This window comes from Sphaerodactylus townsendi, linkage group LG16 (genome assembly GCF_021028975.2).
Source record: "Sphaerodactylus townsendi isolate TG3544 linkage group LG16, MPM_Stown_v2.3, whole genome shotgun sequence".
NCBI lineage: Eukaryota > Metazoa > Chordata > Lepidosauria > Squamata > Sphaerodactylidae > Sphaerodactylus > Sphaerodactylus townsendi.
The window spans coordinates 5249385-5270344 of record NC_059440.1 but is presented as its reverse complement, the minus strand read 5'-3'; the positions used below and the strand labels follow the sequence as shown (position 1 = coordinate 5270344).

Below are 20960 nucleotides of genomic sequence, written 5' to 3'. Positions count from 1 at the left end.
AAAACAGACATGATGAGGATTTGGACTGAATTCACAGAATGGTTAAGTGAAGTTGGAATCAAAGGAGAATATTGGAAAAGGAGAGTGGAAAGAATGAACCTGCTGCTACACACTTAAAGAAATGAAGAAAAAGATTGAGGGGAAGGGTGGGAAAAAAGGGTAAAAATGATATTATGGATGTTGAAATTAAAAATGTAAAAAGATCCAAAATATCAATAATTTTTTTAAAAAAAGATATGATCCAAGAGATTGTAGGATGCAAAACTAACCATAATGCTGGGGATGGCCATTTCTATAGGACAGGGGTGGCCAACCTATGGCACTGCCAGCATGGGGCTGATGGGAATTGTAGTCCATGAACATCTGGAGTGCCATAGGTTGGCCACCTCTGCTGTAGTATAAAGGAAAATAAAATTAAAGCTCTTGGGAAAGGAAATTTACGGCATCGTTGCTCAAGCTTTGGAAACCGGGTTCCCTACCCTATGTTGGGAAATGTCTAGGAAGGGCAGTGGTGGTGTCTAGGAAGGGTGGTGTCTAGGAAGTTGGGGGTGGTGTCTAGGAAGGGCAGAGCTTGGGGAGGAGCTATGACAGGAAGTGACATCATATAGTCCACCCGCTGAAGTTGCCATTTCCTCCAAGGGCACTGGTCCTTATAGTCTATGTTGGGAAATTCCTGGAGTGTTGGGGGTGGTGTCTAGGAAGGGCAGAGCTTGGGGAGGAGCTATGACAGGAAGTGACATCATATAGTCCACCCGCTGAAGTTGCCATTTCCTCCAAGGGCACTGGTCCTTATAGTCTATGTTGGGAAATTCCTGGAGTGTTGGGGGTGGTGTCTAGGAAGGGCAGAGCTTGGGGAGGAGCTATGACAGGAAGTGACATCATATAGTCCACCCTCTGAAGTTGCCATTTCCTCCAAGGGCACTGGTCCTTATAGTCTATGTTGGGAAATTCCTGGAGTGTTGGGGGTGGTGTCTAGGAAGGGCAGAGCTTGGGGAGGAGCTATGACAGGAAGTGACATCATATAGTCCACCCTCTGAAGTTCCCATTTCCTCCAAGGGCACTGGTCCCTTGTAGTCTAGAGATCAGTTGTGATGGCAAGGGAACCCATGGCTCTATCCAAGGGATGGCAGCCTTATTTGGAAGTGCCCAGGAGTATGGCAAGTTCAAACCCACCCACTCATCTATGAAACTCACTGGAGGCCAACCTGCAGATGGGGCCTAGAGATCTCTCATCATTACAACTGATCGGGAAGACTACAGAGATTAGTTCCTCTGGATAATGTGCAGTGGCGTAGCACCAATGGGACAGGGGGGCGATGCCCCGGCCGCACCCTGGTGCGGGAGCATGGCCGGTGTGTGGAGGGGTGTTCCGGGGCGGGAGCAGGCAAAGGTGTGGTAGGGACACAGGGCACATGCATGCCCTCAGCGCAGTTCCCCTTTGCTTTGCCCCTGAGAATGTGGCTGCAGAGTGGCCTCCACAGTATTATACCCTGCTGAGGCCCCTTCTATCCCCAGACTCTGCTGTCCCAAGGTTCCACCCTCAAATTTCCAGGAATTTCCCAATATGGAGTCGGCAACCCTACTAGGGCCCCTTGGATCTAACCTTGTCTGCCTGACTTCCAACACAAGAAGGGAAGACAAAGAGTTTGGATTTATACCCTGCGTTTCTCAACTGTAAGGAGTCTCAAATGCAGCTTACAAGCTCCTTCCCCCCCTCTCCCTGCCACCGACACCTTGTGAGGCGAGTGGGGCTGAGAGAGTTAGGAGAGAACTGTGACTGGCCCGAGGTCACCCAGCAGGCTTTATGTGGAGGAGCAGGGAAACAAGATAATGGTGCGGATGAAGCAGAGGAGGCAGAGCCCTGTTTGCTGCCCAGAACTCCTTGGAAGGACGACAGGGTCAGTGAGTTAGAGATCAGATGTCACTCAACAACGGCACATCATGCCTATACTAAAAAACATGTTCTCTGGCTATTGACAAGCCGAATTCCATGCCGAATTCTATGCCGAATTCCAGGTGCTGGGCTAGAAATGGCCTGGGAGCACCAGCACCTGACACCAGAGCAGTGGCGTAGTGCCAACGGGACAGGGTGGACATGATGCACCAGGCGGCGCTGTAGCAGGGGGTGTGGCCAGGCCCCTTTGCTCTGCCCCTGCACCAGAGAGAGGCTTTGACTGTGCCCAATTTATGGAGCACCCAGAAGGGTGCTCGCCTGAACCACCCTGGCCATCTGTCCAATCGTTGGGTTCCCAGGGGGAAAAAAAACCACTCCTCTATGTTGAATTTTCTGGATGTTGATTCCCAGCCTTTTACCTCCTGCCTCCTAATTCCTCCTTTGGTTTTCTAGTTTTCTATTGTTAGCAGCGAACTGGGCAGTTTCAAAAACCTGCCACTGCCAATGAATTCGTCACTGTTTATTGGTGGGTTTTTAAGACTTTTTATTGCCAAACGTACAGGCCTGGCATACAGTACATTTGGGCAAAATAACCAAGCTAACGGGTTTAACATAGAAAGCTAAGAAGCATCATTTTTGTGAAACGAGCAATTTTTCAGCATCATGGGTGTTTGGGGGAGGTGTACTGGGGGGGGGGGTAGAGGGAGAAAACGCATTGGGGTGTTGTGGGGTTTCCAGGCTGTATGGCCGTGTTCTAGTAGCATTTTCTCCTGATGTTTCGCCTGCATCTGTAGCTGGCATCTTCAGAAGAAGAAGAAGAAGAAGAAGAAGAGTTTGGATTTATATCCCCCCTTTCTCTCCTGTAGGAGACTCAAAGGGGCTGACAATCTCCTTGCCCTTCCCCCCTCACAACAAACACCCTGTGAGGTAGGTGGGGCTGAGAGAGCTCCGAGAAGCTGTGACTAGCCCAAGGTCACCCAGCTGGCGTGTGTGGGAGTGTACAGGCTAATCTAAATTCCCCAGATAAGCCTCCACAGCTCCGGCGGCAGAGCTGGGAATCAAACCCGGTACTTCCAGATTAGATATACGAGCTCTTAACCTCCTACGCCACTGCTGCTCCTTTCGAAGATGCAGGCGAAACGTCAGGAGAAAATGCTACTAGAACACGGCCAGACAGCCCGGAAACCACACATCACCCTAGTGATTCCGGCCGTGAAAGCCTTTGACAATACAGAAAATGCACTGCACATCGAACCCGTTTCAATGGGGGGTGCCTTTTGAGGAGAAGGCTGAATGGATTTCACCCAGGCACCAAGTTTCAGGACTGTTCTCTGAGCTCCGGACTTGATGTTGCTGTTTCTGGGACCGTTCTTTCCTGCCCTAATCAGATCAGCTCCGGCAGCGACCCGGTCCTGGAAATCTCCACTGGTGGCCAAGTACAAAGAAAATCGGAGGGGAAGGACAGAGGGCCGGGGTTAAAATAGCTAAGCGATGATGTGCGGCTGACTTATTTGCTCCGCTAATGAAGTGATCCCTCCCTGGTTCAGTTTGTCCCAGGCACATTTCGGAGTTTCACAAATGGCTTTTAAATGAACTGTTAGAGGAGAAACCACTTAAGGGGATTTTGCTTTCATTTATCGGCTTTTCTTTCTTGCAGAAGTGCCGGCTCCTGGCGGGGTTGGGCTGTTATTGAAGCAGAGCCAGGTACTGTCCACTGTCCACCCAGAGATGGAGCAGACTTTAATTACCGGGCTCTGCTGGAAAGGAGCATGTTGGGTCTTTTCTCTGTTTTGTTCAAACCACCCATGCCAGTTTACTGAAGAAGAAGAAGGAGAAGGAGAAGGAGAAGGAGGAGTAGGAGGAGTAGTAGTTTGGATTTATATCCCCTCTTTCTCTCCTGCAGGAGACTCAAAGGGGCATACAATCTCCTTGCCCTTCCCCCCTCACAACAAACACCCTGTGAGGTAGGTGGGGCTGAGAGAGCTCCGAGAAGCTGTGACTAGCCCAAGGTCACCCAGTTGGCGTATGTGGGAGTGTACAGGCTAATCTGAATTCCCCAGATAAGCCTCCACAGCTCAGGCGGCAGAGCTGGGAATCAAACCCGGTTCCTTCAGATTAGATACATGAACTCTTAACCTCCTACGCCACTGCTGCTCCTACAGGCAAATAAAACCCCAGTTGAATCCCAATGATGGGCAAAAGAATCTGTGGCCAACAAGAATCATGCTTGCATTGGCAGCTTGACAACAGATATGTTGGGATGGGAACCAAATGAGCCATGCTGGCAGGGGCTGATGGGAATTGTCGCCCATGAACATCTGGAGCACCATAGATTGGCCACCTCTGGTCTAGAGATTAGTTGCAGGTCTGGTAGAACAACCGGCCCCACCTGGAGTTTTCAGTGCCACCTTCTGAGGTGATCTGCCCTCTCGGTATGAATAGGTGGACCAAGGTTCTCTGGTCAGTGGCGGGTCGGAATAGATGGACCAAGGTTCTCTGGTCAGTGGTGGGCCCTTGCCAGGCTGGGAACCTCAGCAGGTGCCCCACCATGAAGAATAAGAGTTTGGCCATGCTACAGGAACTGGTGAGAATTGTAGTCCATGAACATCTGGAGCACCATAGGTTGGCCACCTCTGGTCTAGAGAGTAGTTGCAGTTCTGGTAGATCTTACAGGTCCCACCTGAAGTTTGCAGTGCCACCTTCTGAGGTGATCTGCCCTCTCTGGGTATGAGTAGGTGGACCAAGGTTCTCTGGTCAGTGGTAGGTTGGAATGGATGGACCAAGGTTCTCTGGTCAGTGGTGGGCCCCTGCCAGGCTGGGAACCTCAGCAGGTGCCCACCATGAAGAAGAAGAGTTTGGCCATGCTGCAGGGGCTGATGGGAATTGTAGTCTATGGACATCTGGAGCACCATAGGTTGGCCACCCCTGATTTATACCTTGTCTTTCTCCCAATGGAAGTCCAAAGCGGCTTACATAAGTTCTCCTTTCCTCCCTTTTATCCACACAACAGCCCTGGGAGGTAAGTTAGGGCCGCAAGTCTGTGACTGACCCAAGGTCACTCAACAAGCTTGCTTGGCAGAGACGGGAATCAAACCTGGCACCTCCCAGATCCTAGTCCAACGATCTAACCCCTTGCACAACACGAATTTGGGCAGTAGAGCACACTGAGAAGGAGCATCGAAGCTTGAGAGACAGAATCTGAACAATCTGAAGAGGACTCAGATTTATTCCTAGAGCCATTCCAGATGAACCACGGAAGCAGAGTGTGCAGGGGATCAAACAGGTGAGCCTTCATGAACATTTCCCACTCCTTCCCCTCTTTCCCAATTATTGGCCCATGTTTGTTTTAAGAAGAGGAGTTCGGATTTATATCCCCCCTTTCGGATTTATATCCCACGCCCCCGTACAGGTGAGCACCCTGGGTGTCGCGCCCCGCCCCCTTGGCGCTATGGCACTGACCCTACAAGAGTGAAAAAGCAGCCTAGAAATGTTTTGAAAGAAAATATAAATAAAATTATGGCCAACAGGAACAGTAGCCGAGAACTCCGCATTCTAAGATGTGCACAGACTGGCTCAATTCACACAATACAGAGGCCCCTTCCGCACATGCAGAATAATGTACTTTCGATCCACTTTCAATGCACTTTGCAGCATAGCAAAATCCACTTGCAAACAATTGTGAAAGTGGATTGAAGGTGCATTATTCTGCATGTGCGGAAGGAGCCAGAATCTGCCTTTTGGGACAGAATTTAAATTGCCTGGTACAAAAAAAATCAGCCCCTCTCCCCCTCCGTCCAGCCTTCTACAAGGCAGTGGATCAAGAAATACCAACATGGTCCTTTTAAAGCAGTGATGGCGAACCTATGGCACGGGTGCCAGAGGTGGCACTCAGAGCCCTCTCTGCGGGCACGCACAGAGTTCATCATGTGGGGGGGGAATCGCCCCCCCCCACACACACACATCTAGGCTGGCCTGGGCCGCTGGGCTTGATTATTAGCATTAAACCTCAGACCTAGTTTTGGAGAAGCAGTATAGGTAACCCTATTAAGCGCTGTTAAACCCCACTGATTTTCATGCAAAGAACTAAAGCATGATCCTTTACCTGGGAGTAAGCTCGGTTGCTGGCAATGGGGCTTGATTCTGAGTAAACCCTCCTAGGGTCGTGATTCACCTGTTCGAAGAGTTGCATGGTTGCTTCAAAGCAAAGCCAACGAGCTTACTCCTGAGTAACGCACTCCTCAGAGCCAACCACTTTTTCTTAACTAAAACTTCAGTATTCAGGTTAAATTGCCACGTTGGAACTTTGTGATAAATCAGTGGGTTTTGGGTTGCAGTTTGGGCACTCGGTCTCAAAAAGGTTCGCCACCACTGTTTTAAAGTAACTACACTAAAATAGCTTTTTGAAAAATTTAAATGATTTTGGCTTTCAGAAGAATAAGAGAGAGATCAAAGCGTTTCCCATCTCCAGCCCATTTTCCCAGGGCATCTCGCTGCCGTCGCGTTTTCTCTTATCACCCCCACCGCTCCGCCATGACATTCTATATACAAACCCAGGGCCCTCTGCTTTGAAGTGGAGGATTAGTTCAGGCTGGATCCTTACTCCAGAATAACAAACAAGTCAGGTTCAGCAGAAGTTCTCTGCACTAGTTCATTTTTCAGACCCCAAAATTCACTTTCACTAAACACAGGCAACCTTGAACTCGTAGCCTTGCGGACAGATCGAAGAGATTTATCTGGTGGCAGCTCCGTGGACTTTTAAGTGAGGAGGTCAGGGGAATAGAAGACTTTTTTAAATAATGAGCAGAGTAGGTTACATATTTATCTGGCGCACTCATCGAAATTTTATTTAAAATATTCCGACAGACACTAGAAAGATCGTTAACCCTGGTGCTGCGCAGATTTAAACAAAGATTTCCCAAAGGTTTTCTCGATTCTCTCCTGCGCACTGGCAAAGTTCCTTTTCCAAGGAGCCTAAACCATAACAGAGCTAAAATTAGATCACATTTATCCAAAATGTAAATATCGAGAAGGGCCCTATAAATAATCGTAGAAGTGGGATCACGGTTTAACGACACCGCTCCGTTTCATAATGCATTTAATTGCCCCTGTAAAGACGAGGCCTGCGTAATCCTCGGTGCGGAGAGATTTCTCTGTGGCAGGGAAGGGGACTATCTTACGAGAGAATTCCCCAGCCATATGGACCAAGCCTTCTGGCGGAACTCAGCCCACCAACATTGTAGGACACCAGAAGACACGTCCCATGCCCTGGTGTGATTTTTACATGCCCCTTCTGAATGGTGGAATGGGTAGTCCTGCAAACTCGCCACTCTAACCTGAACTAGCAAAGAGTTTTACAGTGCGGTTCTCCTGAGCAGAGACCTTCCAACTTTGTTGATGCTTAAGATGGTAATTGTAACTGAATAGGAAAATTATAAGCTCGGCTCCTCCCCTAACCTTCTGTGAGGGCCCCTCACCTAGGAATAATAAAGCTGGCCCTCCTTACAGGGTTGTTCTAAAGGGACATCAAAACAATAGACACCCTCATTTCTCCTTGATGCTCCCTTACCTTGAGTCAGAGGCCCCTTCCACACATGTAGAATAATGTACTTTCAATGCACTTTCAATGCACTTTGCAGCTGGATTTTACTGTGCAGAATAGCAAGATCCACTTGCAAACAGTTGTGAAAGTGGATTGAAAGTGCATTATTCTGCATGTGCGGAAGGGGCCAGAGGTTCTCTTTAAGCCTACTTCACAGTGTGGTTGTAAGGTTAAAAGGAGGCGCTTCTTATAGGTAGGATATGAACTGAATAATAAATAGAAGAAGAAGACGAAGAAGAAGAAGAAGAGGAGGAGGAGGAGGAGGAGTTTGGATTTTCTCAAACTCCTTCTCTTCTACTCCCCACAACAGACACCCCATGAGATAAGTAGAGCTAAGAGAGTTCGGGAGAACTGTGTTCGAACTGTCCCCCCTCCTTTTTCAACATCAAATTCAAAACCAATCCGATGGCAGACTGTCTGAGTATACTCCGAGAGCCCAAGCTTAGATGGATATACACAAGGGTTCATTGTAATTCCTTCTCTTGTTCTGTACTCCAAGGGAGGTTTCTTAAAATTGACTCGCAAGAGCGGAAATGCCCCCACTGTACTATAGTGGTGCAATCCATGGAATATATAATGCTTAACTCAGTGGTGGGATCCAAAAATTTTAGTAACAGGTTCCCATGGTGGTGGGATTCAAACTGTGGCGTAGTGCCAATGGGGCTGGGCGGGGCACGACGGGGGCGTGGCCAGGCATTCCAGGGGTGGGGCATTCCTGGGCGGGGCAGTGGCAAGGACGCAGCCGCTGCGCCAGTCCTTGGGCGGGAAACGAATGCATGCAGGCGCAGGCTGCCACGCACTCCGGTGCACCTCCTGCTAGGCTGCTTCAAGTTCTGCGCGCTACTGCTGAGAGGAGGGGCGTAACTAAGGCAAAAATCACATGGCAAAATCACCAATTAGTAACCCCCTCTCGGCACACACAAATAAATAGTAACCTGCTCTCGGGAACCTGTGAGAACCTGCTGGATCCCACCTCTGGCTTAACTGCCCCAAATACGAGGAAGCTAGGACCAGGCTTTTGACTCTTCTTCCTGCTACGTTTAAGGAATACTCTGTTGCTGGGAAGGTTGCATTCCTACTAAACAACTCTTCTTCTGTGATTTTAAATTCTGTAGCTAGGTTCCTTTTGGGAACTTTGGAATAATACCTGTGATGGTTTTATGTGTGGAACATTTGTCTGGAGAATGCTGGTTGTTATATTGGTATTATGCCTAATAAAGGTTTTATGTATGTAAGAACTGTGATTGGTCATTCATTAATACCCTGTTTCCCTGAATATAAGACATCCCTGGAAAATAAGACATAGTAGAGGTTTTGCTGAAGTGCGAAATATAAGGCATCCCCCGAAAGTAAGACGTAGCAAAGTTTTCGTTTGGAAGCATGCCCGACGAACAGAACACAGAAAAAATAAGACATCCCCTGAAAATAAGACATAGCACATCTTTGGGAGCAAAAATTATTTTCGGGGAAACACGGTAGGAGTTCAGTTCCCCAGATTAGAATTTATCACTTTTAACTACTACATCGCACTGCAGAAAAGCAATTTTAAGTCCTGTTGTTTTCCATGAAAGATATTTAAACCTATGCTTAATTCTCCCATGAAAGCAAGAGGACTTTAAAGTGGTTATCTTTGGTTGGATAAATCCCCTTTGTACTGAGTCAGCACTTTCCTGAGTTCTCAAAGTGCTTCAGTTAGCACTTTCAAGTCAAGCTCTTTTAAACCCTCTCCCCTTGAAGTCATCATTACTTAAAAGTGCATCACTTAAAAGTGCCACCACCCATGTTTGTAAAAGTACTGAAAATGGTTTTTTCCAGATCTTTCACCATTTCAAAAAAGCAATTAAAATTTTAAAATAAATTAATGTAACCAATTAATAGACAAACAACCCCATCCAAAAGCCCCCCCCCCCAATCCGCTAGCTGGAGTGGCACGTAGCCACGCCAGTGAATTCATCCTCCCTGGGGCACTTGCCCTGGCGAAGGGGCGATTCCACCAGTATGCGGCCACCATGGCCTTCCCCAGCAGGGGCAGGCGGGGTGTGTGGCTAGGGGAGGAGCCAACATTAGTCCCAGCCTTTGCTACCATGATGCTGGTGGCGTAAGTTCATAAAGCCACTGGGGGCTTCTTGGCAGCAGGGAGGTTGGTTTTTTAACTGTTCAAGCCTCCCCACGCCATTGAGAAGCTATCATGGGAGCGGGGGGTGCTGCCACATTGGCGCCAAGGCCCGCCACCCTGAGTTTGGATGGGGCTGTTAGCTTTGCTGCCCCATCTGGAAGCCTATAAGGCATGGCCTTTTGGAAATTGCAATATTTGCTTCAGACAGAGCCGTAAGCAAGGGGGAATTGAACTCAGGGCACGTGTGTGCCCTGCGGCCCTGCCACGCCCCTGCCTACCCCCGCCCTGCCCCAGAATGCCTCCGCACCGCCCCCGCACTGGCGCACGCCCGGTGCAAGACGCCCCCCGCCTTCCCCCTGGGCGCTACGCCACTGGCTTCATACTACTGTCCTGTATTCGAAGCGTTTGAGTCAACATAGCTCGCACAATCCCCAGAACACAATCCAAAGGATTGTGCATCTGCTTGGTGCTATTTCATCTAGTACTGTACAGCGGAATTTCTTCATCAATTTTATCTGAATCGTCTCCACCTGTTGACTTGAAGACAAGCAAAAGAGACTCTCGAGGAACTTACTTCTCAATGGGAGCTTGACCAATATTGCATATACGAACTAAATTATGAATGAAACGGACTAATTTATGAAAGAATATATTGTTGTTACTGTAACACTTGTTATATCCTGTTACAGTTATCACAGTATAAGTTTTTGACACTATTGGTATAATATATACTGTGTTTACTATCGTGTGCCTTATTTTCTTTTTCCTTGCTTCTGCGTGCGGTTGTTTGTGCCTTGGCCAGGCTGTTCTTTTCCCTGATATGAAGATCTCTGTATGCTGACACCCAGAGAGATTTTCCGAACCTTAAAAAGTAGACTTCTAGAACAGGAATGTCATATCTTGTTGGGGCAAGCAAATAAATCATGCTCACCCCTCTCGGTCGGAATAATACCGGAACAGGGGCACATAGCCAAATATTTTGAATTATTAACTGAACCCCAACAGAGATGGATTATCACAAGGGCCAGATCCAATACCTTCCCATCGGCCATTGCAAAGGGTCGTTACTTATCCATCCCTCTCCAGGATTGGGTTTGTCCACACTGTAAAAATCAAGTGGAGACTCTTGCTCACATTATACTTGACTGTCCGAGATATGTGGGCATCAGGAATTTCTCTCCCAGGCTGGCCCTAGACAAATCTGAAGGAGACTCTGACTGTTCTGTTGTGGAGCTTCTGTTAAACAACACAGATGTTGTGCTCTTGGAAAAAGTAACAAAATTTCTTTTACAAGTGACAGAACTTTCTAAGTAATGTATACTGCTATATACAGTCTTCCTGTCTGCACTTTGAATGTACTCTTGATTTGTATTTCAAAAATGTCTGGCAACGCTCTAGAACCTATTTTTAAATGCCAAATAAAGGTTGTTGTTGTTAAATTGTTGGAGGACCTCCACCTGAGACATTGGTGAACAGCTGCCAGTCTTAATAGACAATACTGACTTTGATGGACCCAATGGTCTAATTCAGTATAAAGCAACAGAAATCCCGGGACAGCTCCAGCCACCACCACAGGCAAGCCCATTAGCATCTGATATTTAGCTCCAGACTACCACTGAATATGGCAGTTCTATATCATTAAGAAGAACGTATAACAGGAGCCCTGCTGGATCACACCAACGGGTCTGCAACCTGTGGTTCTCCAGATGTTCATGGACTACAATTGGCCATACTGGCAGGGGCTGATGGGAATTGTAGTCCATGAACATCTGGAGAGCCACAGGTTGCAGATCCCTGATCTAGACCAACTACCCATTCACAGCTGTGGTCCAAGAACGTCTATAGAAAGGAGGGGAAATCTGCTAGAAAACTGGCTAGCAAAATAATGATTTCAGTTCCAGGGGACTTGCACAAAAACAATAGCTGCAGATCTCACTGAATGCACATCTTGCAAATAATTAAGAGATATTTTGAAAGCCAAGATCGAGTCACAATAAAAACCTGGAACCAGAAAAAGACCCAGATTTATGCGCTGCCGTGTTCGAAGCCCTGTAGACTTCCGCACAACATATTTCACCCACGAAGGAGTCAAACCATTTAAACATAAAGTCTGGAGAACTTGGTGAACATAAACTTTTTTTTATCTTTTGATGATCCTCTTAATATGAAATAATCTCTCAATTCCCCCTTCTCGTAACAAAAACAGTCAAACATGAGAAAGATAGCGAGCACATTTTAAAGAAGTTTCCACTTTATAAATCACGACTCTTGGCAAACCCATTCCCGTTTCACCGCTGAGTTTGTGTGGCTTTTTTTTCAACATCTCCCACAGACGAGGCCTCAGAGGGCGCCTGGAGCCTTGAAAGCAAATGCTCACAATAAATTCTAGGTAATTTATAAAGCTGGACTTCTCCTGTTGTGTCTTATGGATCTAGAAGGGGAAGAGTAACGTGGTTTCTTAGCCATTGCTCTTTGGCTGGTGGCTGCTGGGGAAAGTAATTCAAGCCATCGAGCCTTCTCTTCCGTCACACCGCAAGACTTACAATGAACCAAGAACCTGACCATGATGTTTATCCACCAAGCTCAAAAAAAAGAAGAGTCACCATAAAAGATTCACCTATAGAGACACTCAGACACAATTTTAGCCTTTGTCCCCAAGCAAAACTTTGGAAGAATGTCAGAGGAAGCCAAAAAAGAAAAATTCTTAGCTGGAAGCTGCAGGGACAGAGCGAGGGGAACCTGCGCCCGGGGCACGCGTGCGCCCTGCACCCCCGCCTGCCCCTGCCACGCCCCTGCACTGGCATGCGCCCGAGGCGTTGTCCCCCCTTCCCTTTGGCGCTACGCCACTGCCTACCACCCAGACATATCAGAAATGAACAGTCACTGCAATAGACCCAAAATGCACAGTCGCTGTAGTGGGTAAACTTAGCCATGCATAGGTTTCCATGCAGTTCTTGCCTCTTTTTGCATACAAGAGAGCTGTACATGCATGGAAAACCCATGCATTCACATAATACCGTTAGGGCTCTGCGGGACCTTGGGGAGTTCCGCAGAGCACGTAAGACCGAGTTGTTCCACCGGGCTTTTGGGAAGGTTGGCCGTGGATTTGCCGCCCCTCATGATACCCCCCTTTGATTCTGTTTATGTTATCCTCAGCTTTTCGCCGAATCCCCTCCCGATCCTGGGGTCGGGTGCCACCAATACATTTGTATGTGCCGCTGCGACTGTATTTTAAATAATGTTAATGTTTATATATTTATTTTCCTATTATTGTATTGTATATGTGCCTCTTGGCCTTTGTTCACCGCTCAGAGCCCTTCGAGGACTGGGCGGTATAAGAAAATAATAATGATGATGATGATGATGATGATGATGATGATGATGATGATGATGATGATGATGATGATGATGATGATGATGATGATGATGATGTATTGTCGAAGGCTTTCACGGCCGGAATCACTGGGGTGCTGTGTGGTTTCCGGGCTGTATGGCCGTGTTCTAGCAGCATTCTCTCCTGACGTTTCGCCTGCATCTGTGGCTGGCATCAGATCCTCTGAACACGGCCATACAGCCCGGAAACCACACAGCACCCCAATAATAATAATAATAATAATAATAATAATAATAATAATAATAATAATAATAATAATAATAATAATAATAATAATAATAATAATAATAATAATAATAATACAGTGACCCCACATATCAGCACTCCCCTTACATGCAGTTTGTAAGCTCCCAGTTGGAATGGACATAACTTCTGCACAGGCCTTATGTTATTAACAGTGTGAAATATCACCTAGACAGCTATACTGTGTAAAACGGCGCGTTGTGCGCTGCAGGGTGTCTTACGACCAGCATGAATTAACGCTCATGCGTTGACCTAAACAACTACGCATCCGAATCTCGCTCCTTTAGATAGCTAACTCTGGGGAGGAAACAACCTCTAAAAATGACCATTCTAGCAATTCATTCTAAATAATTTAACAGGACATGCACACACCCCACAAAGAGAAAAATCAGGACAACGGGTTTGTTAGAGACAAATACCAGAACCTGCCTTGTCTTAAATGGCCCAGGCTAGCCAGATCTCACCAGAACTCAGAACTTAAGCAGAGGTGGTCCTGGTAAAGTATCTGGACGAGAGACTACCAAGGAAGCCTACACAGAGAAAGGCCGTGGTGAACCACCCTTGGACGTCTCTTGCCTTGAAAACCCTACGTCCTCTCCATAATTCAGTATTGGTTGAATTTACATTAATGCATAATATAATAGAAGGGAAGTAATGAACCAGGTACCAATGGATTGCTTAATAGTAAATTTTACTAGCTAAAGGAAGAGTAAACTTGGAGGAAAAGAATAAACTCTGTACTACATCGTCACATACTACAATGGTGCTACCTGGTCCAACTGGCAGACCGTCCAACTGGCTCAGAACAAAGAAACTAAGTTTATTTTATAACTTCAGATGTACCTGCTCCTACACGTGTAGGCGATGGCTATTAAACTCACCAATGCCTAATCATTGGAATATGACCTCAGCATCCTTACCGCCACGGAAATTTACCATCATCTAAAGATCAGACTGTACGACCAGGAATACCAATCTCTCCTGAGTGCTGCACAAAGCTCCTGTTCCCCTCTATACTTTGGGATCATACCCCCGAAATCTAGCCCTGCTGTATATTTAGAACAGCTTGTTAATTTTAAGTGCAGATGGGTCATGACCAGAGCAAGGTGCAACTCATTCCCCTCTGCTTATCTTCAAGGTCGTTTCCTTAACATCCCACAAAGTGAGCGTTGTTGTCGGCACTATCCCAACGCTATGGACTCCATCCCTCATATCCTGCTTTACAGTGCGAGGTATAATGATATTAGAACCCATCTGGGAGCTTTACTGCCTCTAGAATTTATGTTTCTCTCAGACAAACTCAAAATGTCTAAGCTACTGAACAGCCCTAATGTAGAAATTTCTGAAGCAGTCGCTACATTTTTAATCCGTGTTCTACATGATATATAACAATGATCCTGTTATTGTACTTGGAATGTACGGGACTTCCGGTTTATGCCTAATAAAGGTTTTTGGATTGGATTGGATTGAACCTCAGCATCTTGTTTGGATACAGACAGTTAACACTTTCATGACTGGCTGTGACATACACTTGCAATTCCCAACACTTGGCCGCAATTTAATGGCATTTTCCACCACCAGAACGTCGGAATTAGAGACATGCGTCTGTTCAAGGCCCAATTTCCTTTTTGTCATTTCTCTGAGAGACACACGCAACCAGAGACAGTTTCCTCCAGCCCCAAGAAAAGGCCCCAGGAACACATTCTTCTAAGCCAGTGGCTCTCAACCTTCCTAATGCCGCAACCCTTTAATACAGTTCCTCCTGTTGTGGTGACCCCCAACCCTAACATTTATCCATTTTACAGATGGAGAACACTGATGCAGAGAGTCTTAGGCGACCCCTGTGAAAGGGTCGTTTGACCCCCAAAGGGGTCCCGGCCCCCAGGTTGAGAACCACTGTTCTAAGCCTACCTGATGCCAGAGGAGAACACCTAGGCCCCTTCCGCACACGCAAAATAATGTGTTTTCAAACCACTTTCACAAATGTTTGCAAGTGGATTTTGCTATTCCGCACAGCTTTAAAGAGCACTGAAAGCAGTTTGAAAGTGCATTATTCTGCATGTGCGGAAGGAGCCCAAGTCTCTAGTGGACCAAAAAGTTGAGTTGACAACAATCCAGCCTGTCATTCCAGTGGCCAGGCTGGTAATGCCATGTTTTGTCCAGAAACGCCCCAGGAACACATTCTTCTAAGCCTACCTGATGCCAGAGGAGAAAACTCCACATTCTGGCAAGATCTGTCCGCCACCCACCAGATTCTATCCTGGTTCCACCACCGGTGTAGCACTGCCAACTCTCAGCTAGACACTGAGATACCTTCAGCTTGACCACCACAAGATCCTCTGGATCTGACAGCTGCTGCCTTGGGTGGTGAACCCCAAGGGTCAAAGGCTGGAGCATTCCATTGGAAGCGCAATCTTCCTAAGCTCTGGAGTGACCCCGCCAATGCAGGCCAACCATTGGTTCTCCTTGACCTGGAAGGGCCTCAATGGCGTCCAGGTCAAACTGGAACTCCGCCCATCTAGGTTGGCCAAACTCCAGGTGGGGCCAGGAATAATAATAATAATAATAATAATAATAATAATAATAATAATAATAATAATAATAATAATAATAATAATAATAGTAGTAGTAGTAGTAGTAGTAGTAGTAGTAGTAGTAGTAGTAGTAGTAGTAGTACACCACCCAGAGCCCTTCGGGGGTTGGGCGGTCTATCAAGCCTAATAATAATAATAATAATAATAATAATAAGAATAAGAATAAGAATAAGAATAAGAATATTATTATTATTATTATTATTATTATTATTATTATTATTATTATTATTATTATTATTATTATTATTATTATTATTACAATGTACAATGAGGCATAAAACAAATACAATATAAGATCTCATAAATACAATAGCGATAAAACATTAAAATTCATTAAAACATATTATAGCAGCAATTCCAAAAATTACAGATAAGAATACATGCACAGATGCATGCACAGATGGTGCCCAACCCAAAGGCCAGGAGGGCCAGCATTGCCCCAAAATTATCCCAGAATTACAACAGATTTCCAGGCTACAGAGATCAGTTTTCCTGGAGACAACGTCAGTTTTGGAGGGAGGCCTCCATGATATCACATCCCTCCACCCCCAAACTCTACCCTCCCCAGGCCCCACCCCCAAATCTTCAGGAATTTCCCAACCTGAAGTTCTCAAGCCCACCAGCAGCTATTCTGTGCTACGGCTAGCAGTCCTAGGCCCCTTCTGCACCTGCAGAATAAAGCACTTTCAATCCACTTTCACAACTGTTTGCAAGTGGATTTGGCTATTCCGCCCAGTAAAACCCAGCTGCAAAGTGCATTGAAAGTGGATTGAAAGTGCATTATTCTGCATGTGCAGAAGGGGCCCAAAACTGACATGTTGTGGTCCTTCTGCCCACTTGTATTTGGAAAGCTGCCCTACCAGGGAAGCATGCAGGGCTCTCTCCTCTGCTATCTTACCTTCTCAACTAAAACCCTAGAACAGAGGTCTGCAACCTGTTGCTCTCCAGATGTTCATGGACTGGAATTCCCATCAGCCCCTGCCAGCATGGCCAATTGTAGCCCATGAACATCTGGAGAGCCACAGGTTGCAGACTCCTGCCCCAGAAGGTGAATTCAACTGAGGGAGGAAATGTGGTCTGAGGTCACACGGGCCAATTGCCCACCCGTGCCAGGGCACGCGGTGGGACCAGAAGTGCGTTGGGGCAAGAAATCTTGTCCTAACATGCTTCCTCTTTGCAGCATCGGGGCAAGATTTCTTGCCCCGACACGCTTCCTCTTGCCCTATTCGTCCTTCTCGCTTTTCACGGAGAAAGTGAGAGCACTTCTGGTGTGACTTTTCGAGCCAGGGCAAGACGAGGGCAGGGAACGCTGGTGTAACCCCCATGCTCAGAATGGGTTGACCCAGAAAGGGGCGGAGACTCAAAGCAGCAAGAGGCTGCAGAGCTCATGTAGTTTGGAGGAGACAAGGCTACCAGACTTGGACCTTGATTTGTATGAGCCCTTAACACCTTGTTAAGGTAACTGCAATGTTGTTGGGAACTAGTGGGAAGGTAGTTGTTTATTTTTGCTATGTTGTAAATGTTGGAGTTTATTGGGGTGCTGTGTGGTTTCCGGGCTGTATGGCCGTGTTCTAGCAGCATTCTCTCCTATGCTGCTAGAACACGGCCATACAGCCCGGAAACCACACAGCACCCCAGTGATTCCGGCCGTGAAAGCTTTCGACAATACATTGTTGGAGTTTATTGTTTCAGGGGTTTTTTTTGCGTTTGTAGTGGGTGAGAGTTCTCCTGGAAACCATCATCACGTTGAATCCTGTTCACCAAGCCCTTGGAGTCTTCAGGAGCCAACCCACTTGCAAAGAAGAATTGGACTTGGCAGTATCAGTAGACTGTCAATATCAGGACTTGAAAATGCAACCTGAACAGGACCTTGAAGTGTGGTGTTAAATGTTGATGTTTGATGTTATATGTTAAGAAAGTAAACTGTTTTGTTTTTAAAATTTGTGGTTGCAAACTCATTCCAAGTTCTGCCCCACAGAACCCACAGATAGAGGTTACACTGGCAGTGGGAAATTGGCCACAGCGAGCTTTGTGGCCAAGTAGGAATTTGAATTCTGGTCTCCCCACTACCTGCGTGGGCAGTTGGCTCAGCTAACTTCATTTTACTTCACTGACCAGATATTTACAAGGTGACGTCTGTTACCCAGGACAAGAGCAGGTAACTCTAGAACAGCATTTTAAAAAGCAGAAGAAGTCATCCTACTTGGGAGCCTCCGTTAAAAATGCACCAGAGTCCATCACTACTTAATTAAGGAGCAGGTAAATATTTTACCTATCACACAATAACCGTGGCATAAAGTAGGAACCAAAGTATTCTAGGGACTGTTGTACAGGGGAAACAGGTCTAAGGGGCACTTAGTAAGAAAAAGAAAGCCATATTTATGATGCAGCAATTATACCATGCTGAGGCAAAATATCTTTGCTTTATTCTCTAGTCCCGTGGTGGTGAACCTTTGGCACTCCGGATGTTATGGACTACAATTCCCATCAGCCCCTACAATTGGCCATGCTGGCAGGGGCTGCTGGGAATTGTAGTCCATAACATCTGGAGTGCCAAAGGTTCGCCACCACTGCGGTCTAGTCTCTACACGGAGGCTGGATTTCATAAAAACATGAAGCTGCAGACATCGCCGAAACCCGTAAGAAAGGAATTTAGGAGCAAAAGGATTTTTAAACCCACCTTCCAGCTTTGGTGATGATCATCTCTGTGCCAGCTTCGTGAAATTTCTTCCATAGTTCCTTCTCGTGCAGGTACACTTTAATATTCTCAATAGTCTTCGGACAAAAGAATTGAGAATAAATAGATAAAATTAGAAAGACACGTAAGCATGGTTTGCAGAAACACAAGCAAAACTTACAGTGGTCAGAGGCTAGAGTGGACTTTCCACTCTGCGTTGCTAACAGGAAGGAAAAGTCAACAGATAGCTGACTAAAAACTCGAATTATTGGATTTTTCCCCTCCACCAACATGAGATTTCCTAGCCTTCCCGTTTTGCTCGCTCTGTCTTGGCTTCCGCCCCACCCTTCTTTGCACTGTCCTTTTGTAGCATGGGAGCAGCTCACCCACTGGCGTAATGCCCATTGGGCAAGGTGGGCAGCTGCCCAGGGCATCACCTTGTGGGGGGCATCAAAATGCTGGGTTCGTTTTTGGGTATTTCAATGGTTTTCCATTTTTGGCCTGCAGGGGGTGCGGTTTTTAGGCTAGTGGCACCAAAATTTCAGGGTCTCATCAGGAGACTGTCTTTATGCTACCCCCCAAGTTTGGTGAGGTTTGGTTCAGGGAGTCCATAGTTATGGACTCCCAAAGGGGGTGCCCCCTATCCCCCCCCCCCATTGTTTCGGGAGCTAATAGGAGATGGGGGCTACAGTTTTGAGGGTCCATAACTTTGGCCCCCCCCCTGAACCAAATGCTTAGGGGGGTATCATTAGGAGTGAGTCTCCTGAGTAGAGACCCTGAAAGTTTTGAGACTGTGCCTTCAGGTACCAATGTACCCCCCACAGCCTGCAATCCCCACCATTGACAGCAGAAATGCAGAAAACTCAATGCCAGAACAAAGATTCTTGGGCAGAATTTCTGGGATGTTCCTGCAGGGGTGCATTTTTGGATGGGTGCTCCCTAGGCACTCAGGTAATTTGGCAAAGGTATCATCTGGAGATGATGGCACCCCCCACGTTTGGTGCAGTTTGGTTCAGGGGGGCCAAAGTTATGGACCCTCAAAACTGTAGCCCCCATCTCCTATTAGCTCCCATTGGAAACAATGGGGGATGGGGCACCCCCTTTGGGAGTCCATAACTTTGGACTCCCTGAACCAAACCTCACCAAACCTGGGGAGTAGCATAAGGACAGGCTCCTGATGATATGCTGAAATTTTTGTGCTGATATGTCTAAAAATACACCCCCTGCAGGCACCAATGTCCTGGTGCAAAAAGAAATTTGGTCGTGGTGGAGTGGCCGCCCATGGGGGTGGGGGATCCAACTCAGGTTTTGCCCAGGGCTACAGTTTGCCCAGGGCTGCCTCGTTGCGCCCCTGAGCTCACCCAATGACAGCCAAGGACCCCTCCCCTCCTGTGACATCAGAGCAGTTCAGCCAATCCATGCCAAAGGCGGAAGCGTCTACCAAAAAAAAAAGCATACCATTTTGCAACCCAGACTCCCAAATTATATCAATGTGTATAGTTTTAACAGGAACAATTATGTGGAGAGAATTCCAGATTTGTGTTGACCTAGCCTGCCTGTGCAATAAAGCTGGAATGCGCGCATGCTTTCTACACTATAACATATTGAATGGCAACATTCTTCTCCCCAAGACAGCTAGGGCTGGCCTCAGCACCTGGAAATCCTACAAGGTGGCCGCATTGCATTCCACCTACCTGGTAGTTTTAAGGGCCAGCCGCTGTACAGGTGGTGCATTTCCCACACTACTGTAGGCGCAGAAGGCATAAGAGGAATATACTCTGAAAAAGCAAAGGTTTTCTTTTTGCCCCCCATTACTACGCCACTGGAGCAGCAGTGGCGTAGTGGCTAAGAGCAGTGGCTAAGAGCAGGTGCACTCTGATCTGGAGGAACCGGGTTTGATTCCCAGCTCTGCCACTTGAGTTGTGGAGGCTTATCTGGGGAATTCAGATTAGCCTGTCCACTCCCACACACGCCAGTTGGGTGACCTTGGGCTAGTCACAGCTTCTCGGAGCTCTCTTAGCCCCACCCACCTCACAGGGTGTTTGTTGTGGGGGGGGGGGAAGGGCAAGGAGATTGTCAGCCCCTTTGAGTCTCCTGCAGGAGAGAAAGAGGGGATATAAATCTAAACTCTTCTTCTTCTTTCCTTGTAATGGGTAGTTGGCAACCATGATGCCGCTGAACCAGGAAAAATGCAAGCTTGAAAATCTATCCTTTTTCTGTTACTCGGCAAGCTTGATAGCCCAGCAGAATGCCCCTTGTTCAGAGTTATACAGAATGTGCAAATTCAACTGTTTTTAAGGTCTTACTGCTCCCAGACAGATACCTTGGATTTGCCCTTCTTCTAGTGACAGAAGAGAGAAACATGAAAATGTTTAGGCTCTTCGTCTAAGGAGAAGGACAACAAAAGACAATATAGATTAGAAAGAAACAGGGCCCTAGTTCA

General features: G+C 46.9%; 1 protein-coding gene across 1 annotated transcript in view; it reads right to left on the bottom strand.

Moving 5' to 3' along the window:
- The window catches only part of TBX4 (T-box transcription factor 4), a 78288-nt gene extending 58037 nt beyond the window's left edge, over nucleotides 1-20251 (bottom strand). The window contains 2 exon segments of the mRNA XM_048519368.1: nucleotides 18521-18737; nucleotides 20212-20251. Of these exon segments, the coding sequence (XP_048375325.1) occupies nucleotides 18521-18737; nucleotides 20212-20251 (257 nt within the window).
- Nucleotides 20252-20960: the final 709 nt, after the last annotated feature.